General features: G+C 53.0%; 7 protein-coding genes across 7 annotated transcripts in view; 3 read left to right on the plus strand and 4 right to left on the minus strand.

Annotated features, from left to right (window-relative positions):
- Nucleotides 1–632, plus strand: part of GUITHDRAFT_111909 (hypothetical protein) — a gene marked incomplete at both ends in the record, with an annotated part of 3,377 nt that extends 2,745 nt beyond the window's left edge. The window contains 4 exons of the mRNA XM_005828979.1: nt 28–126; nt 173–266; nt 448–554; nt 600–632. Coding sequence (XP_005829036.1) covers nt 28–126; nt 173–266; nt 448–554; nt 600–632 — 333 coding nt within the window. The remainder of the gene's footprint in view (nt 1–27; nt 127–172; nt 267–447; nt 555–599) is intronic.
- A 676-nt stretch (nt 633–1,308) lies between these two features.
- On the minus strand, nt 1,309–2,755 carry GUITHDRAFT_111910 (hypothetical protein; the record flags this gene model as incomplete). The annotated part of the gene is made up of 5 exons (XM_005828980.1): nt 1,309–1,847; nt 2,230–2,312; nt 2,362–2,405; nt 2,454–2,533; nt 2,587–2,755. 5 exons carry the CDS (start codon nt 2,753–2,755, stop codon nt 1,309–1,311), a joined length of 915 nt encoding a protein of 304 aa, XP_005829037.1.
- A 706-nt stretch (nt 2,756–3,461) lies between these two features.
- Nucleotides 3,462–4,568, plus strand: RPL15e (large subunit ribosomal protein L15e, cytoplasmic). Its single transcript, XM_005828981.1, has 3 exons — nt 3,462–3,625; nt 4,002–4,400; nt 4,451–4,568. The coding sequence occupies exons 1-3, from the start codon at nt 3,477–3,479 to the stop codon at nt 4,515–4,517; spliced, it is 615 nt and encodes a 204-aa protein (XP_005829038.1). The 5' UTR covers nt 3,462–3,476; the 3' UTR covers nt 4,518–4,568.
- A 95-nt stretch (nt 4,569–4,663) lies between these two features.
- GUITHDRAFT_141531 (hypothetical protein) lies at nt 4,664–6,692 on the minus strand (the record flags this gene model as incomplete). The annotated part of the gene is made up of 8 exons (XM_005828982.1): nt 4,664–4,695; nt 4,745–4,850; nt 4,898–5,006; nt 5,059–5,099; nt 5,147–5,179; nt 5,228–5,373; nt 5,417–5,549; nt 5,601–6,692. 8 exons carry the CDS (start codon nt 6,690–6,692, stop codon nt 4,664–4,666), a joined length of 1,692 nt encoding a protein of 563 aa, XP_005829039.1.
- A 2,057-nt stretch (nt 6,693–8,749) lies between these two features.
- Nucleotides 8,750–11,163, minus strand: GUITHDRAFT_95823 (hypothetical protein). The gene is made up of 12 exons (XM_005828983.1): nt 11,100–11,163; nt 11,011–11,051; nt 10,824–10,967; nt 10,705–10,776; nt 10,370–10,642; nt 10,137–10,316; nt 9,998–10,081; nt 9,719–9,945; nt 9,534–9,666; nt 9,378–9,486; nt 9,155–9,327; nt 8,750–9,098 (listed from the first exon to the last, which is right to left on the minus strand). The coding sequence occupies exons 2-12, from the start codon at nt 11,023–11,025 to the stop codon at nt 8,868–8,870; spliced, it is 1,641 nt and encodes a 546-aa protein (XP_005829040.1). The 5' UTR covers nt 11,026–11,051; nt 11,100–11,163; the 3' UTR covers nt 8,750–8,867.
- A 3,657-nt stretch (nt 11,164–14,820) lies between these two features.
- On the plus strand, nt 14,821–16,931 carry GUITHDRAFT_111914 (hypothetical protein; the record flags this gene model as incomplete). Its single annotated transcript, XM_005828984.1, has 15 exons — nt 14,821–14,918; nt 14,963–15,088; nt 15,142–15,199; nt 15,253–15,277; nt 15,331–15,377; nt 15,632–15,683; nt 15,735–15,803; nt 15,848–15,901; nt 15,955–16,135; nt 16,194–16,227; nt 16,273–16,323; nt 16,370–16,409; nt 16,597–16,652; nt 16,765–16,812; nt 16,881–16,931. 15 exons carry the CDS (start codon nt 14,821–14,823, stop codon nt 16,929–16,931), a joined length of 990 nt encoding a protein of 329 aa, XP_005829041.1.
- Nucleotides 16,932–17,060: 129 nt separating this feature from the next.
- On the minus strand, nt 17,061–20,325 carry GUITHDRAFT_111915 (hypothetical protein; the record flags this gene model as incomplete). The annotated part of the gene is made up of 10 exons (XM_005828985.1): nt 17,061–17,566; nt 17,833–18,324; nt 18,525–18,579; nt 18,622–18,659; nt 19,033–19,079; nt 19,128–19,192; nt 19,246–19,311; nt 19,371–19,415; nt 19,462–19,519; nt 19,778–20,325. 10 exons carry the CDS (start codon nt 20,323–20,325, stop codon nt 17,061–17,063), a joined length of 1,920 nt encoding a protein of 639 aa, XP_005829042.1.
- Between the last annotated feature and the right edge of the window lie 529 nt (nt 20,326–20,854).

Here is a 20,854-nt window from a genome sequence, read left to right on the forward strand (position 1 = left end):
AAGCTGGGGGAGTGACTGCTGGCGCAGCTGAGGTCACTTGGAGGCGTGTCGCTGCTCGTCTGCCAGCAGGCTCGCGCCATCGTTGAGAGATGCGGACTGGGAGGATGCGGCAAGAAGATATTCAAGGTAGAGGAGATGTCAACCTCCTCCTCCTCGTGACCCAGGGAGGCAGGCGACAAACGTCATGAGCGTTACCGACGACACAATGGTGATGGTAAGAGACTGCGTGATGTCGTTTGCTGAATTCGGAGGAGCTCGCTTCTACGGTGAGAGAGTTTAGTGTTCTCCTCCCTCCCTCCTCCTCTCGCCTCTCTCCTTCTCCCCCTCTCCCTTCAGTTTCAAGACTTGTTTCTTCCCCTTGTTCGAGGGTTGCTTCACTTGCTCCTGTTCTTCTTTTGCTATCTTTCGTTGTTCCTCTCCTCTCCCTCAGCAGCCGCGTCCTCGCAGGCAACAGCAAGGGAATCATGTCTCGATCCCACGTCCACCACATCGGCAGCTACGGGCTCCTCGTCGACGCCAACTCCAACGTCACAGCATGGAACTGCACGTTCCAGGTGGGCAGTAGCCGACTGTGATGAGAGCTGATGGGGATGCGATAGAAATGCTCTGAAGGAGCGATAACGACAAGGTGAGGTCGGGCAACGTGAACTTGTCGATCTGATCGTTTGGTTTCTTTTCCTCGCCTTCATTGCGCCTTGTGCGATCAGTGTACGTCCTGCAAACTGCTCTCTGTATACAGGATGTCATCAGTACATCAAGGTAGGGGGAGGAGAGAGTTGATAAAGAGTGTTTGGGCGGAAGCAACGGGCCCAAGGAGCAGCAAAAGGAGGCGTGAGTGGCTGGGTAGGGTAGGGAAAGCAGGGGAGGGTGCATGGGAGGAGGGAGAGGAATGTGGAGGAGAAGGAGAAGGAGGAAGAGGAGGAGGGATAACGGCGATTACAGGCGGTAGAATGGTGGGGCCCTCAACGGCCTGGTACGTTGGTAGAGATCAATGCGTCTATATGGAGCGATGAATGTGAGTAAGAGGAGAGGGGATAGGAACGTGGGTGAGGGGAGAGGGGAGGGGATGGGGGCTGGAACGTAGCTGAGGAGACCTGGACAGGGGCCAGGGCTACTTGGGTGACAGAAGTGAGAAGGAACATAGGAGACACCGGAACCAGACCGCTGGCTTTGACCGCAGGAGAGGATTCAAAACTGTTGCTCCAATCGTACGACAGTCTTGACGACGGCCACGTCTCAACAAGCAAATAATGTACATCGCCTTGTAAATGATAACAGGAAAGAATAAAACCTATACAGACAACTTTGCTACTGTACATGCAAAGGGAAAACAAGAGTGGATAGAAGGATATGCAGCCCAAACCCGGCGAGGAGGATGACTCCGACGATCATGACGTTGCAAACTTCGGTGTTGCACATCCTCACCCTTCCAGGCTTGTACAAGTCATGGTCCTCTTTCGCATCAATGAAATTCTTCATCCATGCTCGCCGGACAGGTCTCTTGAATCTCTGCAGATGCTCTGTGGTCCCAAACAGCTCCTCCTTGATGTTGGAGTATGCGGTGGAGAAGCTCAGAGGAAGGCACATCTCCTGCTCCTCCTCTTGCCCCGTCGCCGCCTCTGACTCGCCCTGATCCAACTCTGCAGGCTCAGAATCCCTTGCTTCCTCCGCGGCCTTTTCGTGAGTGGCTGACGGCTGATCTGCCTTGCTAGCAGACGTCTGGTCATCACTAATCTTCTCTTGCTCGTCCCGTTTCATATAGGCCTCGTCATCAGCTTTGATGTCCCTCGCGATCTTCGCGACTGGGCTCGCAGTATCCTCCTTCGGCCCTTCGGCCTGCTCCGCCCCTGAATGAACATTCCGATCAGTACATGCACACAACACAACAACAGCAGAGCAGTACATCAACCCCTCGATACACATCAAGTAACAAGAGGGAACGAATTTGCATCAGGTCTAGATATCTTCTGCAAGGAACGAGCCTTCGGTAGGGTGCAGGTCACACTTATCCATGAGATGCATCCACCACAGAAACAATTTCGCACTTGACTCAAGGCATAGTCACCGCGTCCTCAGAGGCTAACGCCTTAGACCCGGCCGGCTTAATGTGCGCACTAGAGGGGAGGACGACACAACTTCCTTCGAGGGAACATAGAGGAAGCAGAACAAGGACGCCAGAGCACATGAAAGACAACATGATGCATGCTTGCGCACAGTCTTACTTCGAACGCTCCATTCCATAGAAGGAAGTGCAGGCATCATGGCTGCAAACCATCCCCGGTTTCCGTTGACATTCTGCGCCTCCTGGCTTGCTGAAAGCGGCATGTCAACAGCCAATATCACAGACATCGTCAGCATTACCGGATCGGGCCTCCTCCCTCGACAGGGGTCTGTTCGTAACGTCGCTGGAATGTGAACAGTGAGAAGCATCACCAACACTCTTGCAACTCTACCTGCCCATCCACGAGGCGAGCCATGAAGAACGATCGATCGAGCTTCGAAGAAGACTCATGAAATCGTGTCTTGAGCTTGGCTGCAAATGTGTAGCATGTTCCAGTTGGCCAGTTTCAACCATGTCCTGGCGACCTTCAACAATGCCGGAATGTTGTACCGAGACAATGTCCTCATTTTCATCTGCTAAAGCCGACGATCCACCATTATCATCCTGATCTTGGATTGTTGTTGGAGCCGCACCCTCCTTGACTTCGACATTGACAACCACCTCGTCCGGGTTTGCATCATGGTCTTTGACCATGATCGAAACTACCTTGATCTTGCCTCACAATATAGTGTTCTTCTTGTCTTGTTGTCTTGTTGTCTTGTTGTCTTGTTGTCTTGTTGTCTTGTTGTCTTGTTGTCTTGTTGTCTTGTTGTCCCTTCTTTTCTTCACCTTCTCACCGCAAGAACAGCTCGTGTCCGTACGATGCTTGCAGCGCTACTCCAGCATCTTCTTCGCTTCTCGATTAGGGTGGTGGGTCATTAGATACCGTCACAGTACCCCCTGATTGGAAATGAATGATTCGTATCAAGTACCCGTGTGGTGACTACCCCACCCATCTATTTTGATGAGTACCCATGGCCCCTCAGTCGATGAGTAAAAATGTTTGGAAATGAATGAGCTAATTGCATTTTGTAGTGTTCAGCATCCCGGCCCGTCAGGCCCGGTAAGTTTAGGTTCAATTTAGTTCTCAATAACCTAAACTAAGCTAATCTTTTTTTTCCTTGCACGCGCAGTTATCAACCACCCTCCAAACGCACCACCCCGACAACGACTACCCCGAAGTATTGACAAAAAGTCTTGATGACCCGTGTAAATGACTATTAAAAGTACCCCCAAGCAGAACGGTTTTTCACCCCCCACCAGGTTTCAATCATGTATCCACCCACCCTCTTTCGCAGACGGCGCAGTACCCCGAGCAATTTGTGGTCAAAGACACCGGTGGTCCACCCAAGCGCCCACCGCACGAGCCGCCGCCATGGGTGCGTACAAGTACATGGAGGAGCTTTGGAAGAAGAAGCAGAGCGATGTGCTTCGCTTCCTCTCCCGCGTGAGAGTGTGGGAGTACAGGCAGCTCCCTGCTATCCACAGATGCACTCGCCCAACCCGCCCGGACAAGGCCAGGAGGTGAGATAACAGGACGATGGAGAAATTCCATGTTGTCGCGTATGATCGCATCAAAAATGGATCTTTCAGTGAATATTTCACGTGTATCATTTCTGTTCAGAGATCGAAACATGTTTCTAGATGTTTTTTATATATGCGGTTTGAATCTCGACGATTTTGTTGATGGGGTGCCCCTTGGCGATATCATGCTATTTGTTTACCATGTACCGCTGTGACTCCTGTGTCTCTGATTGCTATGGTTGCACGGAGGAATCCTGTCTCCTACCGTACATTGGGGAATGAATTCTCTGTTGTTGCCATGGTGTTAGTTGTGCGTGTACATGTCATCACTTTGACCAACATGCAAGAAGCACTATGATTCACACGCTCTTGACAGGTTGGGATACAAGGCCAAGCAGGGCATTGTCATCTACCGTGTTCGCGTTCGCCGTGGAAGCAGGAAGAGGCCTGTTCACAAGGGTACCGTGTGGGGTAAGCCCAAGAGCTCTGGTGCCATCAACAAGTTCAAGTGCACCCGCAACCTCCGATCCCTTGCCGAAGAGCGTGTCGGTCGCAGATGCGGAGACCTCCGTGTCCTCAACTCCTACTGGGTTGCCCAGGATGGCATGTACAAGTTCTACGAAGTTATCCTTGTTGATCCTGCTCACCGCGTCGTCCGCAACGATCCTCGCCTCAACTGGATCTGCAGTGCCAAGATGAAGCACAGAGAGCTCCGTGGTCTCACAGCTGCTGGAAGGAAGGGACGTGGTGTTGCCAGAGGACACGGCAATCACAGGTGCTTTCTTCATCTCTCTGTTAGATTTCTGTGCGCTAAACTTGCTTCAGATTTATGCCTTCCCGCCGTGCTGTATGGAAGAAGCACAACTCCGTCTCCCTCAGACGCTTCAGATAGACGAGTTAAGCATCGGCTTGGCTGTGTTAATGAAATTCTTTATAGCCATGCTCTCCACTCTGTCACTATCATTTGCTTTGGTGCTTCGCACTCTTCTCTACTAGATGATTCGGAAGTTGCACTTGTAAGGTTCAGCAAGTATTGTTTCAGGCTTTCAAAAGCTCGATAGGCCTTGCTCCTAAAGGAGAAAAATCACGTCCGTTGATGATAAAGTTGGAAACAAATACCTGTAACAGAAAGTCGCTTGTTCGTTGGTGATCCGTCCTGGAGAAGGTTTGCCAAAGCATTCCTGTCTTCTTCAGAGACGGGCGGTTGCGGTATGCTGACATGAATCTGGCATGCAATGTCAGCAATCAACAGCGTTGGAAGCACGCACAGACCTTCACGATGAGGTCCCCACGCTCACTCGGATTCTCTTGCTTTGGTAGGCCTTCACCGGCAATTCGAAATTTTGTTTCTGGTTGGATCACTTGTGGTTCACGCAAATGGCTGTTGATCCCAACATGGTCAGATGTTGGAGTATTCTACATCTGAAGCTCACATTGCAAGAGGCTCGTTGGTAAGACTATTTACAGTACCAAGCTGCATGAAATTATCACAAGATGAATCCTGCAGAAAAGATTGCTTACATTGACACCGAAGATTGCATCGACAAGTGGAATCTGCAGCATTCGTCAAGCTTGAACTAGCACTTGGCCTGTCTTGCTTACAGTTATCTCCGTCTCAACATCATCTCCTACGCAATTCAAGTTGTCCGCTTGTTCCAAAGAAAGGATCACGATGACATCTCCAGGAATGTAGCCTGGTGCATCATCTCCCTCGCACGGAAACGTGAAAGTAGTGCCATTCCGCATTCCTACCCCTCGGGTCATCGAGACGACAAGCTCAAAGCACCGTACCTGGAACTACGTCGACTTGCAGCTGACACCGCTCCTGCACGGGCTCTCCACCAATATTGTGAGCCTTCCGCTCGAACTCGAAGACGGCGCTGTGACCGTTCAAAAGGTCCTCCAAGGAAACGCCCAGATTCACCTGATCAAACAGTCTCATCAGCTGTTGGACGAAGCATGCTTTGACTGTCACCTTGATGTTCGCATGCTTGGCCTGAGCGAAGAACACTTGATCGAAATAAGTCATTGCCTCTACCTTTGCATATAATATCTTGGACTCCGAGGCTTGAGAACCCTGCTTTTGCCATTCAAGATATCCTTCGCAAATTCTTATAGAATCAGTAAGGTGTTGAAGCTTGTCCGGAGAGCCTTGGACATTAGGGTGCAAAGGTGGTGCCAGTCTCTTATACGTCATCAAAAGATCGTTCTGAGAGCAGTTGTCTGGAGAGAGATTGATTTGATGGAAATGTTGGATTGCTTCTTGACGCGGAATCGATAGCATGGTAGCCGAATTCGATTTGGAAGGGCTTCTATCCCCATTTTGAGCCTGAGATTCCGCTAGCTGCTGCTGAATCATTTGCATTTGCGCTGCACTTCCATCGAACCACATGGTGCCCTTCGGAAGCCCGAGTGATTGACACTCATCATCGCTGATCATCGTCTTCTTGAGTTCCTCATTCATACTGTTGATGCTATCCTCCATCTCGTTCGGCTTTGGCTCCGTCCATGTATTGTTGCTGGAGCCGGCAGGGAAAGTCACGGCAGGCGTGTTTCCTGTAGCACTTGTCGGGGACAATTCCTCTCTGAATAGGTTTGATGGTTGATGCTGCTCAAGTCTCGGATCTGCATGGTTGACATTCGTTCGTCCGGTGTAATAATCTTGCAAGGAATCAACGTCCATGAGCTTCTGCTTTCGAAGGCTCTCGCCGATGAGATCTCCTTGTTTCTTCAGCCTGTCCAGTTCTTGCTCTGTCTGCATCAACCTCTGTGCGATGCGGTCGGCCTCGTACCTGATAGACGATGTTTCTTCCTCCAAAGCGTTGTCACCGTCTCCATATTCGTTCTCTTTCAGTGTTATGTCTTCATGAGCAGGAGCAAATCCAACACGCTTCTTTGGCTGTCCATTCATTCCTTTGCTGTGCAAATTGTTGGAGTTGCTACTGTAGATTCCAATCTCAGTGTTTTGTACTGTTGTGCTCGAATATAAACGAGCATTGTCAGCCTCTTGCCAAGAACCTGCGTTATGGTTCTGTTGCTGGAAGCCATTTGGATTTGAAACGTACATGTTCGGGAATGAATTTTGCTTTTGATATTCAACCTCAGGCGACACTGTTGCGAAACCACCCCCGATATGAGCAGGGTTCTGCGGAGCAGGAGCGAAGTTTGTAGTTTGAGGCATTGAATTCATCATAAAATTGGGTTGCTGCCTGTTGAAAGTTGGAACTTCGCTTGTCACAGGAGAAAACCCTGGATTGATAGGCTGCTGAGGAGGAATGACAGTCGGAGTATTTGTTGTCGCTCGGTTCACAGAGAGAGGCATGGTCGTCTGATTTTCCATGTACGGAGTGTACGATGGCATGAATTGCTGCGGATTCATTGGAACATTCGTTGCTGGCTTCGTCATTTGCATGACACTCTGTGTCACTTGAGGGGGAGGAGGAGGAGGAGGAGCAGACTGTACGGTCGGACCTGGACCACGACGAGGCGGTGGTCCCAGATGATGGGGGGCAAATCCAGGAGGGAGATTGGGCATCACTTGAATACAACCTGAAGATAAATCTCAACAAAGACTGCATCAACATAAACAGATTGAAGCTGGTGATTATCACAGCTGGAATAAAAATTAAGCAGAACACAAGACCTGAAGTCAAAAAGGACAACTGAGAGATTTTGACTAACGCTTTTTCAATCTCGTTCAACGCTTTTTCGATCTCGTTTCTCCTCACAAATATTCTTCTCAAAATAAATCTCGGACAAACAGTTCTAGCTTTCGACATCCATCATGCTCAACAAAGCTTGTAACATGTCATCTATACTTTCTAAACCTTTATCTACAACTTGATGCAAACTCAAAAAACTCACAAACATTTCATCACATCCGGCAACCCCCGTTTCAACAACTCATGTCCTACATTCACGCTCCCTCGTGCGCCAGCTTGGGGTCGATTCTGCAACCGCATATTCCCTACAAGCTCCCTTTGATCACGCTTGTTCAACTTGACACTTTCTTAAGGCTGTCCTGAGACCTCTGAGACATCACACGCGACTTGGCTCTCTTCTCTGCCATCTTACACCACTTTGAATCCTTCGTGATGGCTTGCTACGCGTACATCTATCAACTCACTGTAAAGATCTTATTTGCATTTGCGACAACGCATTTTGTGATCTTTGTTTGCTTCAATCTTGTGATCATCGTTTCACTTTCTTTCTCGTCTCCCTCGTCTCTTCTTCATCTCCATTTGCCATCCCTCCAGCCTCCCTCCCATCCGATCTCCCGGCAGTGGTCAAGGAATTTTTCCTGTTCCCCTTGATTGCTACACACCTTTTGGTGCTACGCCCCGAAATATTGAATGATTATTTCTCAGCAGTGAAGTTGACATGTGAAATTTCAAGATGCAATTTCAACAAGCCTTCCGACCTGGACCCTCTCTGGTTTCTTTTCTTGGGGCGACGGCCCTTTGAATTCTCGAATGAGCATTTCCTAGGGTCGACCACCCCTACCCTGAGCACTTTGAATGACTACCCCAACCTGTTCATCACCACGAAGCGCCCGCCCCTACCCACCCACTCGCTAACCCACCCACCCACCCACCTAATGAGCTCATTCCTGCTTGCCAGTGGTACAGAGAGGCATCAAACCAGGACTGTGCCCTCTCACAAATACACCTACCATCATCAACAGCTCCTTGCTTACCCCTACCCCTGGTACATTCAAACTGTACCCCACCCCTTCAGTGTCACTTTTAAGTGCCGAGGTAGTTTGGCATTGCCACCCACCTCCCCCAAAAAGTGATCTCTGTCGTACAACCATCAGGTACTACCGTTAAATAATTACCTGGCTTGTTGGTACTGCAACCAAACAATTTTCTATAAAAGGCTCAATTACTTTTTATTTCTGGTAGAGCGAGAAATTGATTTCTACAATAAAAATTGGAAATAAACTACACCACTATTCTTCCGGGAAGCAAGGCTACAGCTGCGGACTCATCGCCGGGCTCCGACTCTCAGTCATCATGGCAATAGCTCAGTGCTGCCCCCGGCCCCGGGGCCCGCCCGGCGCCCGGCCCGGCCCACCTTGATGACCGGAGCCGTGGTTACTAGTTAGTGCCACGGTTAAGTGATACTGCCACGGTGACCAACGGTGACCCAAACATTAAAATCTCAAAAGCACGTCCTAAACTCTACATATCTTACAAGACTCCGACCGGAACTTACTATCGCCTGAAACTCGTCAGGCCAGCTACGAAGGAAAGTGATGCCAGTCGTTGCTGGACTGACGGCTGATGGCGGTGTGGAGAGTGTCGAGCATGTCTTGAGCACAGCTTCCTTCCGCCATGCGGCCATGCGACACCCGTCCGAGGGTGATGAGCGAGCCTTCTGACCGGAAGATGCAGGTGTGAGCCTCCCCGGCCGCCACTGCAATGGCCTTGATCGTGTCATGCGAGATCAGCGCGAGCTTCCTCGGCAGGACCTGGGAGGAACAGGATCACCCGGCTGAAGGGGGAGGAAGGAAGGAGCCTGGCATACCTCATCAGAGTCTGATCCATGCCCCAGCCTCCCGAGCTTCCCGCATCCCCACGTGTAGATTTGGCCCTGATCAGTGAGAGCCACTGAGTGAGCGAAGCCTGCTGCGATACTGACGCATCTCTCAGACTCGAGGGCTGATAGGAAGGTGGGGCTCCATTGGTCGTTATCGTTCCCTGCCGAAACGCCGGTCAGGAGCTGCTGCCAACGGGAGGAGGGGGGATACCATGCCCTAGTCGTCCTGAGTCACCAGACCCGAAGGAGAAGACCTGACCTCTCCTGTTTAGCACGAGCGTGTGTGACCCTCCTGCCTGCGCAGCAGCGACCGGCATGCCCTGCGAGCAGCTCACTGAGATGAGCCCAAGAGCATGGCAGGTTGTACCCATTCTATGAACGCAGCGACCAGCGTCGGGATCAACCTCTGTGCGTTGTCATTGTGTCCCAGCTTCCCTTCCTTGCCATCTCCCCATGTGAAGAGAGCGCCGTGGTGAGTGACAGCGACTGTATGATAGAAGCTGCGAGAAACTCGATCATCACCCATGAAGATGCCGATCATGGCAGGACTACCCGGCCGAGACCGACTTTACTTCGCCTTTGATCCTCGGGACGGGCTGCGGGATAATCTTGTCCACGTCGTCTCCATGACCCAGCTGTCCGTATCTTCCTTGACCCCACGTGTAGACAAGGCCTGTGTCTGTCACTGCAGCGCAATGTCCGGCCCCGAACGACAGAGCTGAGAACACGACCCGTCTGAGCAGAGACAAGCCTGCTCGAGTGACCCTGTGCTTCTTTATCTGCAAGGTCACAGCATCGTTAGAGCCCCTTGTCAGCTCGATCACTGCCTACCGAGTTGAAGGAAGCGCTCTGAAGCACAGTCTTGCCTGCCTCGAGCGTCAAACCGCCAACAAGCACCTGGCAGCTCTTGGTGATCTGCGGGAATGCCGTCAGCCGATGGCAACGAGGAGGAGTAGGGGTGGGGGCTCACGGTGAGGTGATGAGGGATGAGAGTAATGCGAGTGTGCTCTGACAGAAGCTTTCCGTCGGGCGAGGAGATCAGGTTCCTGTCCGACATCCTCGACAACCTGGCGGACGAGCCCAACGATTTTCTCATCTCATTGGAAAGAGACTTGTACTGAGCCCGATAATCTGTGTTCCCCACTTGCACCTGAGAAGAAGGTCAGAGGCACGAGCAGCGACCTCTGTCTCACGCTGTCTCACCATGCTCTCCTGCTTCTGGAGGCTACTGGGATAGGGTGAGGGCAAGGCAGAAGGGGACGAGACCACACTTCTATGAGGGGTCGAGACAAGACTCCTCTGCGTAAGAGGGGTCGAGACAAGACTCCTCTGCGTCTGAGGGGTCGTCACGTTCCTCTCCCCCTCCTTGGAGTCTTCTCGAGCAATGGAAGACTCCAAGGAGGGGGAGAGGATCGACAGTGACTCGAACGACGAGTGCAGCGAGTTGCCCTCCCCTGGGGTCGTAGCAGCGAGGACCTTGAAGCGAGTCAAGTCAAGATGAGCATGCGGGTAACGATGAGCATGTCAAGGTTCATCACCCTGGGGTCGAACGGATTCACGACAGCAAATCGAGTGTTAATGCCCAGCACTCGCTTCTCCACGCGTCGAATCTGGAATGAGGCTCAAGGGAGAGGAGGAGAGGGCAGACGTCGGTTACGGGAGACGCGATGGCGGACACTTGAGGAGCCGAATAGATGCAGGAGCTCTTGGAGAACGAGACCAGGCGATCGCTCCATGCGTAGTCCGAGTAGATCTTGAAGATTTGCCCGAACAACCCCGGAGAAACCGAGAGGATTTTGAACTGCGACAAGGTCAAGGGCGTGACGGCTTGTCAAAGCAAGTACAGGTGTCTCCTTCATGTTGGCGTGGTTGCTGAGTTCAAGGCCTGTGATGGAGGATCAAAGAGCTTGAGGAGAGCAAGTCGCAGGTGAACCTATCTGAAGGAAGGACTCTTGCTTCTCCGACTTGCTGGTTCTCCCGACGAATGAAACATTTCCCTCCAGCACTCCCTTCAAGAACTCGTGCAAGGTGATACTCCCCGACTTGTCATCATCGATGCACTCGAAGATCTGCAACGAGTTACTTAAATCCTCATTGCCGCAGGCTGCTCACTTTCATCTGATCTCCTTCCGAGAAACCGTAGTCTTGCAGCGCTCGTTCGAGCTCGTATCCTGTCGCATCACACTGGTCATTCCCCTCAGCCCCGTCAAGCTGCTGTGCTCTCACGCGTTAGATTTCCACTCCGATCCTTGTCGATCTTGTTAAAGAATTTCTTGGCGGAAGACTCTTCCTTCTGACGAGATTTTGACTTGACAAAGTCGGGGACCTGAGGCGAGCGTATCAGACGTGACGTCAACTCTCAACCAGCTGAAGCTCACCGCCAGGTCGAGCTTCGGAGCTCGCAGCAGCTTCCTGTACACATCGTACGTCTCCCGCTTCAGCGTGTGCCTCCCCGTCGTTACACCTGTCGCTCTCTCAGCCGCTCATCCTCCTATAGCAGACGAGACTTCACCGGCGCCATAGGCGGCAAAGTTACAGGAGGTCACGTCTTTGGCTCGCCCTGCCATGGACTGCAGTTGTCGCCTCATCATGGAGAGTTCTCGCTGCAGGTATCTGACGATGGGGTCAGGCCATGGCTCGCTGCAAGACGTCGGAGACATCTCAGAGGTCTTGGTGATCTTCAAAGCTTCTCTCTTGGTTTCGGATGATGCCGTCTTGAACCGATCATCCACCAGCTGGTTCAGCTAGAGGCCAGTCAGACTTTGAGCTCGTGTCACGTCGTCTCACCGGAATGTCCATGAATGACTTGACTTTCAACAGCCTGCAAAGACGATGAACTGCTTGCTTGAAGTTCGGCTGCAGTTTTATCCATGTCATTCCAACGACTCGAGCAACACGCGGGTCACCCAGTCTAATTCGCCCGAGAACTGAACCATCTCCATCTGCTCATTGAAGCTTTGAGCCAGCAGGTCTTTGGAGACCTTGGACCGCGTCAGCGTAACTCGAGCAGCGTCAAACTGATCGAGGGCCAACCGAAGTTTCTCTCAGCGGCTTCTCTTCATTGAAGAACTGACTTGAGCCATGAGCTACTCACAGACAGAACTCATCCCCTCACTGACCGTCAGGTACTCGTTGAAGTCCATGGTGCTGCGACGACTGGTCGACCTTCCTGTCCGAGCTGCCTGAACTCCCAGATCCTGCCGTCGACGTCACAAGACAGAAGACGACAAGAGTCCGCACCTTAGTCCCTAGCGTGCAGAAGTGCTTGAAAAGGATCTTCAAGTCGTTCAGCTCTTTCGTTTCCTGCCATCTGTCACGTCCTGCAGACGTCCAGGAAAACATGACACCTCATCTAAGATTTCTTGCCTCAACCCTTCAGGAAGGCGGTTGTTGATGTAATGTGCGATCTCAAAGTGTTTGTTCTCGATGGAAAGCGTCTGCTGACCATGGTTACTGTTGCAATTACATGCGTTGGAACTTTGCTGTCACCAGCGCATCTTTATCAGTAGTGTCCTTGAGAGCAGGGTCGGCACGAAGCTTCAGCAGGACTTTGACGACATTGAACATTCCGAACTCGGCTGCAAACATCAAGATCGTCTTTCCAGTGTAGTACTCTAGCATGTTTTCTGTTGGAGAGCTTACTTCCAGCTCTTCGCAGCGAAAGGTCTTTCTTCCGTTCTCGACAATGATCTCAGTCCGCAGCACCTTCTTGTCCGTCAAGTTCATCTTCCATTCATTCTCCGTGAGGTTCGGCGGGATCCAGTCCATGGAGAGGTATCGGACCAGCGTGTCGGTGACTTGTCGTCTGCAACACTCGAAGGCGTTCTCATAGATCGAGTGCAACGACATCTGCCCTGGTTTGCAACCTTGGTTGTTGACTACCTCTGTGTCCGCGTTGTTGTCCAGCAGGAGTTGTATCACCTGCAGCAACCGAGTCAGCTCCCTGCCGCCTACCTACGTCTCTGCTCCACCTGATGTCTGTTGAAGAGGACAGCATAATGCAAGGCTGTGCTCCCATCTCCATCCGCCTGGTTGATGTCGGAGTTCCTTGCCAGCAGATGCTGGACCGCCTGTTCATCTTCACCATGCGGAAGAGGTTAGAAGGCAGTCTCACATCTTTCATTCCGCCTTGAGATGCAGAAACAATCAGCGGTGAACCAAATTGGTCGGCACTTGTTGCTTCGATCTTCCCTTGCATGTGTGCTTTGATCATCTTGTCGTGCTGAAAGGCAAGTCAGCAACAGCAACAAGGTCGAGATCGTCGAACCGCGTGCGAGACTCCTTTCCTTAACTCATCACAGATCTCATCTATGATGAGCTCCCGGTCGCGGTTCACTGAGTTTGCTGTGTCCAGCATGTCCAACGGCTGCGGGTCAAACGAAGTTCGCTAGTCAACGCCTCTTGCTAACTGTCACTCCTCGCGTATCTGCAGCGACTGTAGTGAGACATGTAAATCAAGAAGAAAGGAGAGGGAAAAGCAGATGTTTGTGCAGGACATGCTAGCTTCTCTTTAGGGCATCAAGATACTTCAACATGATCATCCTTCAAACTCATCCAGCTGCAGCTGAGCTCCTACAGAGCCTCCTAACGTACTCTCTTCTTTAGCTTCAGATGGGTCGTTATTTAATGTGCTCCTGTGCTTTCACATCTGATCGTGACTTGACTCTCATGCTCTTCACATCTACTTGCTTCGACTCTCGTCACTGCTATCGCGTCTCTTCACCATGTTGTCTCTCATCGCATGCTTCCGGATCGTATGAACATCTTTTTGAGGGTTCAAACACTCACCACAAGTGAATCGTTTGCAGCAGCAGCACCAGCCGCAGCAGAGCGCAGCACCTCCAAGGCTCCTTGTCGTCCTGCTCCAGGCAGCCTCGTCCCCCACCTCCTCGTCTTCTTCCTCGTCCTCATCGCCGCCCTCGCTCATGCCCTCGCATGACCATCTTTGAGACTCCCGTAGGCCCGCGGCTTTTCCGTTGGGCTCTGGATCCTCAAACTCCGGTTGAGCGGCCGCGAGTCCAGAACTCAGTGAGGCCGGGCCCGGCACGGGCCGCGGCTGGATGATCCGACAGTCAGGAGTCCGAGCGGCAACCCGGGCCACAATGTTCAGGTCCCCGTCCCGTACTATGATGAGAGTCTACAGAGTCATGGGCGGCGGCCGTGGGTCATGATCATCGGATCATGCATGACTAGCCTTCCGGGAGCGGCCCGGCGGCAAACTTCCGATGGCCCGGTGGCAACTCACTGCCGCCTGGGACTCTTCATTCAGTCCGTAACGGCTTTTTTAACTCTAACGACACTGTGACCACCCAGGTCCTAGCCTTTCCTATGTTTGGGCCCTAGCATCTTAACTATTCGAATTCACCGTGACGGTACGGTACTAAGACCCCATCTATGACCCTTGTTTCTATGATGGTGCTAGAGCAATCCGTATCATCCTAAGGATTTCCTACGAGCCTCCTCAGCAGGTTGATGGGTCAGGCGGCGGCCAATGGCTCTAGTACCTTGAGTGCACAGGAGGACCCAGAGGAGGGGGAGGAGGGGGAGACTCTAGTAGAACATGGGGGAGGCATGGATGAACAAGGAAGCTCGAGATGAGCTTGGATCAGAACTTGCAACAGTTTGAATTGAAAGCGATGTGATGCTCTTTCCAGATGCCTAAAGACAAGTTGAGCCTCGTCATCGAATCATGCAGCGAGATGAATGCACAGGTTTTGTCCAAAGTCCAAGTTCGTCTCCTCCACTGCGAGAAGTATGGCAGATGCTGTTGCTTTCGCCATCGCTCACATCGAGTAGCTCGCAGAAGAGAGTCGTGGAAGGCTCCGTGTTCCTCACCAAGGCTTCAGAAACTCAGCGCTTTGACGAGAACTTCACGTTTGTCATCCCGGACATCAACTTGGCTCAGTTGGAGATCACTGTTTGGTATCCTGACTAAGATGATAAGGGAAAGAGTTGACTGTTTTGTCGGGTTCCAGGGATGTTTCGGAGGACAAGAGCGTTGCGGAGCCAGGGAACGGCAACTTCTTAGGAGAGGTGACCTGCGTTGTTGGCAGGAGAGGTCAAACTGACACAGTACAACCCATCAGGCCTTGTTGAACCTCTCGAAATTGGGTAACGCTTCCATGTTGGCGGAACCTTGTGTGACATTAGAAACTCTTATTTAGTTCCCTTGGCTGGCACTGAGATCCGGCAAGTGTTCACACTCAAGAGGGTATGCAGGTCTTGATGATTTAGCCAGAGATCTGAAAGTGATGAAACAGAGCGCTTCCTACCCATCGAGCAGAGCGCCCGGAGGCAAACTGAGTGCTGTTCTGACTGTAAGCTGATGTTGCGAAGGGTTTGTTCGCACTCTGACGTGTTTGGCTTCCTCTAGTACTTTGTTGAGGACTCTGTCCCATCGTCAAAGACGACTCAGGCGAGTCAAAGTGAATGAGAGTGAGGGGCCCCTGACTCGCCGTCGCTCAGCCGGTTGCTGAGGCCACTCAGAGATTCAAGCTGGGATCGAGCAATGTGAAGGGTAAGGCGAGGAGGAGGATGGAGTGCCGTTGACTGAGCTGCCGTTTTTTAGAGGATTCGGCGGACGCTGTTGTCAGCCCAAAGCAAAATTTCTTGTTGCCAGAGATCCCCGCGGCTACAAGTGAGTGCGCGATCGACGTAGTCACGGTGACTCATTTCCTACAGAGACTGAAGAGCGTTCGCCTGCTTTCCTCCTTCCTCCCCCTCCCCAGAAGACAGGTGAGGAGGAGGCGAACGTCACCGTAGAGTTTCTGTGACGCTCGGGTGGTCAGAAGAAGTTCAGGAGCCGCCAGCACCAGAGATCACCACGAAAGGATTTCTTCTTCCTACGATCCCCACAGGCGAGCTCCTCCCTCTCCTGCTCCCCTCTCCGCCTGCTGCTAATGCGCTCGCAGAGCTGCCTACTCCCTACACCGAGACCTTCGCCTCAGGCGTCAACAGCTACCCCCTCAGGTCTCTCTCTCCCTTCCTCGTGGAATCAGCTGGGACTGAGCTGGGCACTTATCGTCAGGCCTCTCACGCGCTCGGTGTTCGATGACTGGATGGTGAGGCCGCAAACTTCCCGTCTCCGTGCCTGACCTGTCCACCAGGGCCCCTACTGCTGCAAGTTCCAGTGCGGCTTCTTTGGTGACTACTACCAGGTAAGGGGAGCTGGAGGATGTGCCGGGGGCTGACGAGCTGCGACAGGTCAGCGTCCATGAGAATTACTGCCAAGGAGTCCAGAGAGGTGAAGATTGTTTCCTCCTCTACTTCTTTTTGGTCCCCTCGGATTCCTCCATCATCGTGTTGCCAGTCTTCTTGGACTTGTCTCTGCCCTGTCCTGTCCTGCTCTTGCCTTCTCTCCTCCGCTTGCCTTTGACGTCTGCTCTTATCTGTTCCCTTCCTGTCGTTCGTTGAGCTGAATCGCTCCACAGCTCCGGTCTATTCGCTGGGCAGCAGCTCGCTCTCCTACAAGCTTTCGGCGCAGGGGGTGAGAAGATGGAGGAGAAGAGAAACGTGTAGAAAGTGAAGGATTGAGAGGAACTCACAAGGAGGAGGATACGATCAGGAGGAAGTGGGGGGGGGAATGATTTGACTTGCAGGTCTACAACTGCGAGTATGGATGCGGATTCCGAGGAGGATACACTGAGGTAAGGAGGGAGGGGGGAGGAGGGTGGAGGGAGGAGGGAGGAGGGAGGAGGAGTCTAATTCCTGGCAGGTTTCCAAGCATGAGCAGGAATGTCCAAGCCGTCAGAGTGTGAGGATGTGAAAGAGGACAAGAAGCAAAGGAAAATCCCCTTGCCACTAAGCGAAAATGAAGCAAACTGAGATATTTCTCTTCTCTTCGATATAGTAGTAAAACATGGAGCTAGTTACATCATCCTCCCTCCTCATCAACTCACTGTCCCTCCTCCCCTTGTATCTCTCTGGGCTCGATCTCCTCATCCCTCTCAGACTCCTCCTCCATCTTGTGCGTGAACGGCTTCCCGGTCCTGCATGCCTTGCTGTACTTCTTGCTGAGCTCGACGATCCTCTCCGCCTTCTTCCGCAGCTCCTCCACCTTGCCCTCCAGCCCTTCCTCCGGTATGTCTGACCACAGGCTGCCGTCGTCGTACTCGGCCGCCTCGAAGTCTTCGGGGTAGGGGCAGCGCAGTCGGGTGAAGTAGCCCTGGATGAAGGCGAAGGAGATGCCGGCGACGGTGAAGAGGAAGAGGCCGGACAGCTGGTTAACGGTGAGGACCTCGCCACCTTGAACGACCTCCTCGAAGCAGATCGAGTCGCTGGGGAGGATGCCATAGGTCGAGGAGTAGTTCTGAATCTCGTCGCTGCTCCTAACCACGTCGATGGCCTGCGAGAAGGGGATGGAGAAGATCGAGTTCTTAGGGAAGCCCAGCCCAAAGCCCACTGGGAGCAAGTCAGCCATCATCTCCGGATTCGGGCTCTCCTCGTTCCGTCCTTCCCTCAGCCCCCGCTCCTCCTCCTCCTCCTCCTCCTCTTCTCCTCCTCCTAGTCTACACTTCCTTCTTCTTCTCCTGCTTTGAACCCTGCATTCCATAGTGTATCTTCCTCACAAGCTTTGCCCCCCTTTTTTCTCCTCCTCCTCTCCTCCTCTCCTCTTTGTCCCTTCTTACTCCCCCCTTTCCCCTCCCCCTCCCCCTTTTCCTCCTCACCTGGCTCGAATTGAGGACCGATAGTCACCAGGTCGCACTTTCCTGTCAGTCTGTGGCGGCGGTTCAGCTCGTAGATCGCAAGGGGCGCATGGTAGATGAGCGCGTCCGGCTGCCCCGAGCCATCGCCAGCTTTGCACAGCAGGTAGTCCCATGCTCCGAGCACCAGGCCCTTGATAGTGCAAGGGTCGTCCTTTCTGTAGTCCAGCAGGGAGCCGTCAGCTCGGACTGTCTCCATCCTCTTCACGGTGTAGATGTTGAAGGTGTTGGCGCTGGAAGACCGCATGCTCGCCTGGATGATGTCAAACTGCAGGCTCGACTGGGTCTTGTCGTCTGAGTTCCCCCCTAGGTACGAGCCGAAATAAGCAGGCCGGGCCGCGGAGCTGTTCCATGACGGCCCGGGGACTACGACACTGAAGGCGCCGGACTGGAGGGAGAAGAAGCCCTCGATGACGGGAGAGCCGGCGCTCGCGCTTAGGAATGCTCCGACAGCACCTGAGAGGAGTGAGGAGTGCTGAACGGAAGGGGAGGAGGAGGAGAAATGCCGAGGGAAATACTTGATGCGGGGGAGGAAGTAGTTTGAGAGATGGCGAGAGGGAGGAGACAAGGAGAACAAGAGGAGAGAGGAAGAGGAGGGGAGGAGGGAGCGAGACATGAACAGTGCAGGAGACGAAGGAAAAGATTTCACATTATACCAGTGTAGGTTGCCGCAATGATAACCATGAAGAGACAATGACCGATGAAGACAATCTGACGGCGGGTCAAAGCCCAACAGCAACCAAGACCTCTCACCTTCCCCCCCCAGGTCTCTGCAGACTTCCCACTTGCACCTAGAGAAAGGAATCAGATCAGAGGCGAGGAGGAGAAGGAGGAGGAGGAGGAGGATGGAGAGGATGAGGATGAGGATGAGGATGAGGATGAGGATGAGGATGAGGATGCGGATGAGGATGAGGATGATGATGATGATGAAGAGGAGGAGGAGGAGGAGGAGGAGGGGTGGTGGTGGTACTGGAGGAGGGGTAGACGAGGAGGATAAGGAGGGGTAGACGAGGAGGATAAGGAGGGTGAGGGGTAGACGAGGAGGAGGACGAGGAGGAGGAGGAGGAGGAGAAGGAAGGGTAGAGGAGGGGTGAAGGACGGGTAGAGCAGGAGGAGGAGGAGGAGGAGGAGGGGTAGAGGAGGAGAAGGATGAATTCAGTCCACCTGGATCAAACGCTGTTGCAAGGGACCAGTAGAAGGCGTCGTAGTACCTGACTTCCAAGATTAGCTAATCGAGTTTCCGGCGTCACTCCTCCTACATCGCCCTGCCCTTCAGCATCCCCTCGTTGTTTCGCTCCAGCAGCAGCAGCAGCAGCCACACGATCTAAGGCGGCAGGGTCTTATCCTCATGGCAGCCGGCAAGCCGCTGCCACTTACCAAGATCTCGATGCAGATCGTAGCCCACAGCAGCCCGCTGAAGGGCTGAAAGATGCTGAGGTATCCCTGAGGACCCGCCGCAGCATCATCAGAGGTCCGGCGGTCTTCAGGCTGAGTAGAACTACCTCAACGTTCATGACGAAGGTCGACTTCCTCTTGACGGTGACTTGCTGTTTCATCCATGTTCAGCTCTTGCGGCCAACATGGCAGCGGCACCTGAGAGATGTAATACGGCATGGAAAAATCCAGCAGGTCGTAACGCTGTCTGGTGATACTACAGATGCCACTAGTTAGTCTTACTCTCCTCCTCCTCCTCCTCCTCCTCCTCCTCCTCTAACTTGACCTCCTCCTCCTCCTCGTCGTTTTGCTGCTGTCCCTTCTCCTCTTACAGTTAATACCGCTGTTCCTCACAAGCGTTTTCCTTCATCCTGCTTCCACTCTTTTGCATTCAACCATCACAGCCCCTTCTATCTCTTCCCCTTGCTCCTGCTCCTACTCCTGCTCCTATCACTCGTCACACGAGCGATTCGACCTGATCGCTCCAGCGATGATGTCCGGCCCCCTGCTTACACACGCCGGATCTCCAACGTGGTCGCAGGTCCCGTTGGGACTTGGCCCATTGTACGAGGAGAGGGAGGGGCAGAAAGGGTTCGCAGCCGTTACGTTGATGACCGTGTCGTTGGCGAGGAAGCCTCCGTTGCACATCATGCCCAGTACCGCGTCCTCAGACCTGGGGTTGCTGCGAATGACGTACCAGTCAAACTCGACCGTTCTCTCCGGCGCTCCGTTGGCTACACAGAAGCCTGTCAGGATGCCTGCGAGGTGTGACGTCATCATGTCGTAGGTCAGCCCGCCATCGCCACGGAAGGCCTTGGCCGGGCACTTGAGTGTCGTCGTGTCGCGCGTGAAGGGGCTGGGGGTACAGAGGGTCTGATCGACGATGGTAAAGGGTTCTGAGACGTGGAACAAGATCCGGAAGCGCCTGCCGCAGTAGGAAGTGTCGATCTCGGGGATGACGTCAGCTACAGTCCGGCATGGGTGGAGCTGCAGGAGCAGCAAGCAGAAGACCCAAGATTTCATCCTCTGCGGACTCGGACACTTGCGATCAATAGGATGGCCGAAGGCCCTGACGCAGCTGCTCTGTTCTGCTGCAGTGAGACATCATGGAGAGTTCCTGAGGAGAGAGAAAGCAAGTCAACGAAAGAGAGAGGAAAAAGCATGCTCATATCTTTGGCTCATCCATCGAGCCCTTCCTCTCTATCTGTCTATCTGTCTATCTGTCTATCTGTCTATCTCTCTCTATCTGTCTATCTGTCTATCTCTCACTATCTGTCTATCTCTCGATGTCACTGTCACTCTCTGTCTACCATCGTAAAGCTTTCTTCCTCCCCTTGTCCTTTCTTCTTTCCTGTCCTGTCCTGCCCTGCCCTGCTCTGTTTAACTGCCCTGCCCTGCCCTGCCCTGCCCTGCCCTGCCCTGCCCTGCCCTGTCCTGTCCTGTCCTGTCCTGTCCTGTCCTGGCCTGTCCTGTCCTGGCCTGTCCTGTCCTGTCCTGTCCTGTCCTGTCCTGTCCTGTCCTGTCCTGTCCTGCCCTGTCCTGTCCTGTCCTG

This window comes from Guillardia theta, assembly GCF_000315625.1.
Source record: "Guillardia theta CCMP2712 unplaced genomic scaffold GUITHscaffold_55, whole genome shotgun sequence".
Classification (NCBI taxonomy): domain Eukaryota; class Cryptophyceae; order Pyrenomonadales; family Geminigeraceae; genus Guillardia; species Guillardia theta.

Excerpts from the sequence above, each read along its gene's own strand:
- RPL15e (XM_005828981.1), top strand. The coding sequence starts at position 3,477 with ATGGGTGCGTACAAGTACATGGAGGAGCTTTGGAAGAAGAAGCAGAGC. Across the intron at positions 3,626-4,001 it reads CGCCCGGACAAGGCCAGGAG|GTTGGGATACAAGGCCAAGC; the intron begins GTGAGATAACAG and ends CGCTCTTGACAG. Across the intron at positions 4,401-4,450 it reads AGAGGACACGGCAATCACAG|ATTTATGCCTTCCCGCCGTG; the intron begins GTGCTTTCTTCA and ends AACTTGCTTCAG.
- GUITHDRAFT_95823 (XM_005828983.1), bottom strand. Across the intron at positions 10,643-10,704 it reads TGAATCCGTTCGACCCCAGG|GTCCTCGCTGCTACGACCCC; the intron begins GTGATGAACCTT and ends ACTCGCTTCAAG. Across the intron at positions 9,487-9,533 it reads TCGCTGCGTTCATAGAATGG|GGCATGCCGGTCGCTGCTGC; the intron begins GTACAACCTGCC and ends AGCTGCTCGCAG.